Below are 8,984 nucleotides of genomic sequence, written 5' to 3'. Positions count from 1 at the left end.
AGGCCTCAAGCCAAGGCCTGTAGTCTGGGTCCTCAGACCGCCTCACACAGCATCTCTGTATTCATGTACAGCTCTGTACTCAGCTCTCAGGCTTAGAGCCTCTGTCTGTTCTGCTACAGATGTCACTCGCACTGTGCAGACATGCCTGTCTCTGGCTGCTCCCTCGCAGCCTCACAGATTCCTTGGGAGGCTGAAGCTCCAAACTGTGAGACCTAAGATAACAGGAACTGTGGACACCTGCACACACCCTTCTTCTTCCCTCCCAAAGCTCTTCGAAGCCTCTGAACTCCAGACTCCATGCCCTGCCAAAGCTTTTCAAAGCCTCTGAACTCCAGACCGCAATCCCTGCCAAAGCTCTTCGAAGCCTCTGAACTCCAGACCGCAATCCCCCCCCTCCCCAAAGCTCTTCGAAGCCTCTGAACTCCAGACGCCAAGCCTCCCACCCCAAAGCTCTTTGAACTCCAGACCCCAATCCCCCCCAAAGCTCTTCAAAGCCTCTAAACTCCAGACCCAAATCTTTGCCAAAACTCTTCGAAGCCTCTGAACTCCAGACTCCATCCCCCCAAAGCTCTTCGAAGCCTCTGAACTCCAGACGTCAGTCCCCCCCAAAGCTCTTTGAAGCCTTTGAAATCTAGACCCCATCCCCCAAAGCTCTTCGAAGCCTCTGAACTCCAGACCCAATTCCCTGCCAAAACTCTTCGAAAACCTCTGAACTCCAGACCCTAATCCCCCCCCCCCAAAGCTCTTCAAATCCTCTGAACTCCAGACCCAAATCCCTGCCAAAACTCTTCGAAACCTCTGAACTCCAGACCCTAATCCCCCCCAAAGCTATTCGAAGCCTCTGAACTCCAGACCCCAATCCCCCCCAAAGCTCTTCAAAGCCTCTGAACTCCAGATCCAAATCCCTGCCAAAACTCTTCGAAGCCTCTGAATTCCAGACCCCATTCCCCAAAGCTCTTCAAAGCCTCTGAACTCCAGACCCAAATCAATGCCAAAACTCTTCGAAACCTCTGAACTCCAGACCCCAATCCCCCCAAAGCTCTTCAAAGCCTCTGAACTCCAGACCCCAACCCCCCCCCCCCAAAAGCTCTTTGAAGCCTTTGAATTCCAGAACCCAATCCTCCCCAAAGCTCTTTAAAGCCTCTGAACTCCAGACCCAAATCCCTGCCAAAACTCTTCGAGGCCTCTGAACTCAAGACCCCAATCCCCCCAAAGCTCTTCAAAGCCTCTGAACTCCAGACCCCAATTCCCCCCAAGCCTCTGAACTCCAGACCCCAACTCTCCCCCCCAAAGCTCTTCGAAGCCTCTGAACTCCAGACCCCGCCCCTCCAAAGCTCTTCAAAGCCTCTGAACTCCAGACTCCAATCAACAAACAAGCTGCTTATCTGGCTCGTGCTTTCAATTCACACTGGAAAAAATACCATTGTAGGTCCAGTTCAGCTCTGGTTTGTTCACTTTGTTGCCAATCAATCCCTGATGAAGGGGGCACTTAGACCCCCAAAATGCATTGACTACTTCTTGAATTACACCCCTGAACTTTAATAGAATAAAGTTTTATCTGGACCTCTTAACAGTGGTGTGGTGCTTCAATTTCAACTCTTCTTACTACAAGCCAAGGAAACTATGGATATTCTCTGCGGTGTAGAAGCCGCCTGCTCAGGAACCGGATTATTTACACCAACATTAATACCTTAAGATACCAATACCAGTAAAAGAAACCTACGGGTCCAGCGCTGTCTTTTTACTTTCTCATTGGAGACTGGCTGTGTGGGCTAAGATACCTAACTATGCATGTCACTAAGCCATCAGAAGAATTGGAGTGGGAAACCTTGGGTTAGACCATGCTGGCCAAGCACGCTGAGACTTGCTGAATAACCACAACTGCATTAAAGTTTGCATAAGAAGCCTCTCCCTAGAGAACAAAGCTTCCCAGAAGTCCTTGCAGGTTTCTGGTTGATCCAGTTCTGTATCACTTCCCTGAGCAGCACAGCATGTCTGAATGTGTCTGTTGAAGACTGAGATTTCCCAGAGGTGTCTTGGCTCCAGCCCTGTGACCTCCTCAGGTAAAGGGAAGTAATGGGGGAGTGTCTGGCAGAGTAGAGTATACAATGTCAGCTCTGTCTGTACTCATGGCTCCCTCTACATACTGAGCACACTGTCACATGCTGCACTGCTAACGTACTCTTTGGTTTCCCTTCATTCTGATGGTGTTACACTACTGAGTACATGAATGTGATCTGACTGCACTAATGAGGGACAGTGGGCTGATCGGTCATGCCTGGATGGAGGAAAGGTGTGTGTTCATGCTAACCAGTCATTGCCGTGTTTCAGTCTGCACAACATTACTGATTGCTATACGCAGTGATGAAATTCCACAAAGTTCAAAATACGTTTCTATTGATTACTTGTGTTTAGGAATTTAAAATGTATGTCTAGACAATTGTTTGGATAGAGCAAGGAAGGGTTAAAACTCCTGCCAGTTTATTTTTTTACTGACTGTGTACTGTCGGGGACATTTCCATTTACTTTCTGTCACAAAGATGCAACAGGAAGTGAAAGGAAATCTCCCTAAGGGAGGAAAATTCACCTCTAGGGGCTCATTCATACATGAAGTGTCCCCTGAAAAGCAGGCTGCTTTGGATCACTCTTCAGAGGGTATTTGCCAGGTGGAGGTGTTACGTCACTTTCTCACTGCTTGATTTAACCCTGTAAATGCCACACTGCTGTACTGCAATCACGTGCATTGCATTCAATTGCAGGGCAGTGACAGCACTCCCCCATAGACTTGCATTGGTCACGTTTGGTGATGGTAACACCCGCCAAATATGGCATGCTGTTTAATCTTTTGCCACTAGATGTGTACAGCCCTCAGCTGCCTGGTTTTACCGTCTTCTAGTCGCACATGTGAACAAAGCCTCAAAAGAGAAGTGTGGGGTTTTTCCCCCCAATTGTACTTACTTAGGTGGATGCAGCATCAATCTGAGTGTGAGAATTCAGTTCTCACAGCCACTCTGAGCAGAGAGTGGTGACTGTCAGATCACAGAGAGGCTGAGCCAGGTGCCGCTCCAGACTCTGGGGTGGATCCCGACATTAAAGTCGGGATCTTTCTTCAGCCTGGACTGGATGAGTGACATCAGCCGCTGTCAGCTGAAAACAGGTAACAGGAGTGCAAAATAAACTGCACTCCTCTGAACCACAGAAGAAGTACAGCCAAAAGAGCTTCGGCTGTACGTCTCCTTTAAGCTGGCCATACATTATACAATTTTTTTTGTTCAATTTCCTTTAGATTTACCTTCAGCTATGTAGTGCAAGGTCCTACCTGATTGCATACAAATTGAAAGTATTTAGGCTTGACCTCATATTACCGTATATGTCGGTGTATAAGACAACTTTTTAACCTTAAAAACCATTCCCCAAAAATCGGGGGGTCGTCTTATACACTGAGTATAAAATGTGAACCTTAACCCCTTCACGTATGCAAATATGTGGCCTCTCGGCAGCTGAGCCTTGACGCCGAGTGACCGTATATTTTCATACCGTTTGTAAACACGCACGTTCTGAGAGCGCGCGCCCTGTGTGCTCCCAGCACATGTATCGGTGTCCCACAGAAAAGTCCTGATCTCTTCTTACGATTGGGACCTTTTCCGATCATGTGACCACCATGACAGCCAATCACGGTGGTCACATGACCCTAAACCCCGTCAACAAATGTATCAAAGAGATGTCATTGCTGAACTTATGATGTCAGATGATGAACATGATGAGGATTTTGAAGGATTTTAAGTACTGGTAAGTCATAACCATTTTTATTAATATTATGTAAATCAAATCTGATGTTTTTAAATGGTGTGCCTCGGAAGGGGGGTAGTCTTATACGGCGAGTATAGCCCAAAACTGGAAAATTAGGGGGTCGTCTTATACGCCAGTATATACGTATGTTGTTTTGCTAAATATAAAGGAAAATTGTACAAGAAAATTGTATAATGTATGGCCAGCCTTAGGCCTTTTTCAGATGGGTGGATTTCTTTGTGATCAGCAGGGGATCTGTGAGCTGATTCCTTGCTGATTGCAGCAGAGAGGGTGGATGACATATTCGTGTCAGCTCAGTATCTGCTTTAAATTGACTCTGCTGTCCGTTTACACCGGGCTACCTCCAATCTACTCAGAAGAGAATGGAGTCTCTCGGGCCTGGGGTAGGCAGGTGTACATGGATTCAAGTCTGTTTATACCTATCTGTCCACAGTGATGTATTTAGACTTTGTGCTGCCCTAGGCAACACAAACATTTTGCGCCCCCCCCCCACCAATAAGAGAGCGAGAGAGTCAATAAGTGTGTATGTATATATATATGATTCTCTCTCTCTTCCCTCTCTCGCCCCCCTCCCCTCCCTCTCCCCCCTCTCTTCCTTCTCTCTCTCTCTTCCCCCTCCCTCTCCCCCCTCTCCTCCTCTCTCGCTCTTCCCTCTCTCGCTCTTCCCTCTTCCCCCTCTCGCTCTCTTCCCCCCTCTCTCTCTCTCTTCCTGCTCTCTCTCTCTCTTCCTCCTCTCTCTCTCCCCTTTCTCTCTTTCTTCCCCCTTTCTCTCTTTCCTCTCTCTCCTCCCTCTCTTGCTCTTCCCCCTCTTTCTCTCTCTCTTCATTCCTTCTCTCTTCACGCTCTCTCTCTTCATTCCCTCGCTCTCTTCACCCTCTCTCTCTTCATTCCCTCGCTCTCTTCACCCTCTCTCTCTCTCTCTTCATTCCCTCTCTTCATTCCCTCGCTCTCTTCATCCTCTTTCCCTCTCTCTTCACTCCCTCTTTCTCTCTCTTCATACCCCTCTCTCTCTCCTCCCCCTTCTCTCCCTCTTCCCCCTCTCTCTCCTCCCCCTTTCTCCCCCCCCTCTCTCTTCTCCCCCTTTCTCCCCCCCTCTCTCTCCTCCCCCTTTCTCCCCTCCTCTCTCTCTTCTCTCCCTTTCTCTCTTCCCCACCCCCTCTCTCTGTTACCCCTTTCTCTCTTCCCCCCCTCTCTTCCCTCTCCGTTTCTCACATCGCCTGGGGCTGCACACACACACCTCCTCCAAGTGCTGATGATCTCCGCGCAGCAGGAAGGAGGGGGGGCGAGGTGTGTGCAGTCCCATACGATCTGTCAGTGTAGAGAGGGAGACTGGGAGATCCCACAGACCACAGCACAGCTCACCTCCTTCGGATCCTCTCCTCTCCCTGCCCCAGGCTGTCCCCTGGTCCCGGCTCGTCAGCTGCTGGAGGGAGAGGTACAGGAGCATCGCTATGGAACTGACCTCCCCCACATCGATCCTCCTGCTGTCCTCCGGGCCACTGCAAGAGGGGGGGGCGGTGCCGCCCCCTAAAAATTGCCTCCCTAGGCAAATGCCTTGTTTGCCTCGCGGTAGATACGCCCCTGCCTGTCCACAGAAACGAATGGCCTTTCTGATCAGGTCCACTTATCAGTGTTTCAGTTTATCAGAATGCCCGTCTGAAAGGAGCCTTAGGCTCCATATACACGGGACACTTCTGAACGATGGAAACTAACTGCTGGAAAACGTAGATTAAAAAAACATCTGTTTAGCAGAAAAGCTCCTAAACGTGAGTTTATTAGCTGCAGTGTACATGGAGCCTTAGATAGATTTCCCCATTCTGGAGTCCCCTTACCTCTTTTTCTGGGACAACTCTAAAATTTGTGATTTTCACTTAACTTCTTTCTTGGTGACAATGGTACAAAGAGGTGAATCTCCCGCAATACAGAATGCAATAACTAACAGACTTCCCCACTGTATCTAAAATGTAAAAATACACTTTAACTGTTAAAGCTAACCTATCATAAGTTTTTGCTAGTTGCCTGTCTGTTTCTGATCTAAGTATTTTGAGTTACAGATTCAGCACATGTGTAGCACTACCGCCGTAGGGGCTGCACATTGATGCTTGTCCCCAGTTGTTGCCCTGACCCTGCAAGCCTACCAACACCTCTGAGTTCAGATATACTTCAATATTAGAGAATAATAATGCAAGATACACAATTCTTTAGTAACACCTCTATTTTAGTACTTACGCAGAAGAGTAGACCAAAGGAATAATGTGATTAGTATGCACAACCTCAGTTAACGTATGAAAGCAGAAACACTAGTACAATAGGAAGAGCTCATTGTCAACATTTAACAGATTGTACAGTTATGTGATGTAAGCTTCAACCATTTAAATGCAACACTGGCAGTAAGAAGGGAAGAGAAGACTTGTTGACTTATCAGCTCCCTCTGGGCCACTGGCGTTACAAGGGGTTTGCAGAAAACCCTATATAAATGTATACTCTTGTGTAAGTATATGTAGTTACCCTTGACTGAACAACTACAACAAGAAAGAAGTCCCTTTAACTAAAAACTGGAGCTCCTGTTATGCTAAAAGTTCTTAACATGGTGGTATCTGCTATCTTCTGCTAGCAATGGTGGGGCCCAAAACCATTACTGAACACTGTTAATTCCATGAAGTGGAACAGATAGGCTGTGGTACTGCTCAAAGCAAAGGTCTCCTTGTGACTGAGCTGTAAAGATGTCTGCATGCAGTATCTCTAGGATGATGACAGAAAGAGGTCGTGCATCCACCTGCTTACCAATCCTGTTGATAGCACAGTCTCGGAACAGAGACTTCTTGAACATGCTCTTGACTCTCTGTAGAGATGTGTAGAGTGACCGCCTGACAGCACGGCAAACAGATGTCTATCTGCGCCTGGACAGCAACAGTCCTGATGCAGAAAGACCAATGTGATCCCAATGTGTCCTGTGGCCACAGACCCACAATCTTTCTCTTGAGGAGAATGGCAGTCTCCATGCATCCAGCTCTGAATGGCTCACCAAGAGAGTGAGCCCCCTATTGCAATGGAATATATCTGTTGTCCCAGAATCCTTCTGCATCGCCAGCTCTGGCATGTGTAGTTGAGTCAGCACTCAGAAACACAGAATGCATTGACTGTAGGACTACAGGTCTCAAGATCCTCTGCTAACAGAAAGTGATATAGCTGTCAGCTGCCACTGGGCACTAGGGGGAAAAGGCTTAATCATAGTCCCTTTTCTGATTGTCACTGAAATATATAGTGACATGAATGCTGGACATGAGTATCAGAAAAGTGGAAGAAGTTCTTATGTCTATAGTTGTTTCAGGTCAGCATCTCAGAAGGCATTAAAGTCAAAGTTTCAGCCTGACAATCGGGTAAGGAGCATTCTCAAAAGAAGAGTAATGACATCCTCCAGGAGCCCCATATTAGAGTGTAAACCCAGTCACTATGAGCCACTTCTACATTCTTAAGCCTCTAGCTTTCAAAAAAGTAACCCCTGGTGATCCTGCACAGGTAGTTCAGGAGATCAGCAGCACTAAGATGCAACAAAGTATGAGAAAAGGTGAAAACTGAATTTTATTTTAACAGCAATTGTATACTATAAACAGAACTTCAGAAAACTATCATTAGGTTAGGATTTACATCTACTTTAAAAACCTAACATGGTCCCTTTGACCTTCTTATTCCAGGAAGTCTGGATACAACAACCAATGATGGTGGATAATGGAACCTCCTGCATCTAAGAGAATCAAATCTACTCACCTTGATAATGATGCTACGATATCAGAAACCTCTACACTTGTTTCCCATCAACCTTTATTTGTGGACTCTACTTTCCCTGAGGATGAGGCCTTGTGTGTGGAGGGAATAAAGTGGAAGAGGCCCAGGGTATGTTTATAGAAATCTGTTCTTCAAGAATAACCATATGCTACAGGAGGTCTTCATTGTCTGTTTCCTCCAGGAAATCTGTGAATGTCCACGCTTCATTGTAGATGGAGCCACCAGAATGGATGTTTGCCAGGGGAACCTGAGTAAGTCTTTGCCATTTTATGACTACCTAGAATAATAGATGCTGAGGCATCTTTAAAGTTGAGGTTTAACCAGAGGTTGTTGTTGATGTGGTTTTTTTTTTTATTGTTTAACCACTAGCCTACAGGGCACTTATACCCCCTTCCTGCCCAGGCCAGTTTCCAGCTCTCAGCGCTGTCACACTTTGAATGACAATTGCACGGTCATGCAACACTGTACCCATATGAAATTTTTATAGAGCTTTATTTTGGTGGTATTTTACCCCCCCCCGGTTTTTTTCTTAAACAAACCAAAAACCACGTTTTTTTCTTAGTTTTTGTTATAAAATTTTGTAAATAAGTAATTTTTCTCCTTCACTGATGTGCACTAATGAGACTATAGTGATGGCCACTGATAAGATGCACTGAGGGACACTGATAGGTGGCACTGATGAGGAGGCACTGGTAGGTGGCACTGATGGGCATTGACAGGCATCACTGATGGGCACTGAAAGGCAGCACTGATATATGGCACTGATAGGCAGCACTGACTGGCACTGATAGGCGGCACTGATTGGCAGCACTGATAGGTGGCACTGATGGGTGACACTGAAAGGCAGCTCAGATGGGCACTATGTTGCATGGATGTGCACTGGTAGGCACTGATATGTGGCATTGATGTGGCACTGATGGGCACTGGCAGGTAGCACTGTTCAGCACTGACAACTGGCACTGATGGACACTGACAGGTGGCACTTCTGGGGCCACACTGATCATCAGGGCACACTGATCATCAATGCCCTGATGATCAGTGTACATGTCCCCTCCGCGGAATGCTGATTACCGGCTGTCCTCTCCTCTCGAGCTGTCAGCGTGACAGCTCGAGAGGAGAGAAATGCCGATAACCGGCATTTCCCTGTTTACAGGTGATCCACTATGATTGGACACAGCTGATCATATGACAGAGCCGACATCTTTGGCTCTTTCCATGGATCGTGATCCGCTGTGTCCGAGGGACACAGCGCACCGCCGATCACCGCGCTGTGCACTCCCTGAGCTCCCTGAGAATGGAAGGACGTCATATGACGTCCTATCAGAATGAGAGAACCACCTTGCTCCCGTCATTGGACTATATGGCGGGCGGGAGGTGGTTAAAGACAT

At 47.2% G+C, this 8,984-nt stretch overlaps 1 protein-coding gene across 4 annotated transcripts in view; it reads left to right on the top strand.

Moving 5' to 3' along the window:
• The first annotated feature begins 1,951 nt into the window (after positions 1 to 1,951).
• The window catches only part of LOC149440710 (calpain-9-like), a 62,416-nt gene continuing 55,383 nt past the window's right edge, over positions 1,952 to 8,984 (top strand). For 3 of the 4 annotated variants that reach the window (XM_089658219.1, XM_089658217.1, XM_089658220.1), the window contains exons 1-3: positions 1,952 to 2,063; positions 7,506 to 7,704; positions 7,778 to 7,847. In XM_089658219.1, the coding sequence (XP_089514345.1) occupies positions 7,540 to 7,704; positions 7,778 to 7,847 (235 nt within the window). In that variant the 5' untranslated portion in view covers positions 1,952 to 2,063; positions 7,506 to 7,539. Of the gene's footprint in view, positions 2,064 to 2,089; positions 2,294 to 7,505; positions 7,705 to 7,777; positions 7,848 to 8,984 lie in introns of those variants that run through there. The other variant, XM_089658218.1, reaches the window with a different exon arrangement.

This window comes from Staurois parvus, unplaced genomic scaffold (assembly GCF_062004578.1).
Source record: "Staurois parvus isolate SC_StPar_1 unplaced genomic scaffold, SC_StPar_1.0 ptg001058l, whole genome shotgun sequence".
Taxonomy (NCBI): Eukaryota; Metazoa; Chordata; class Amphibia; order Anura; family Ranidae; genus Staurois; species Staurois parvus.
Note: the sequence above shows the minus strand (reverse complement) of the source record. Positions and strands in the feature narration are given on the sequence as shown.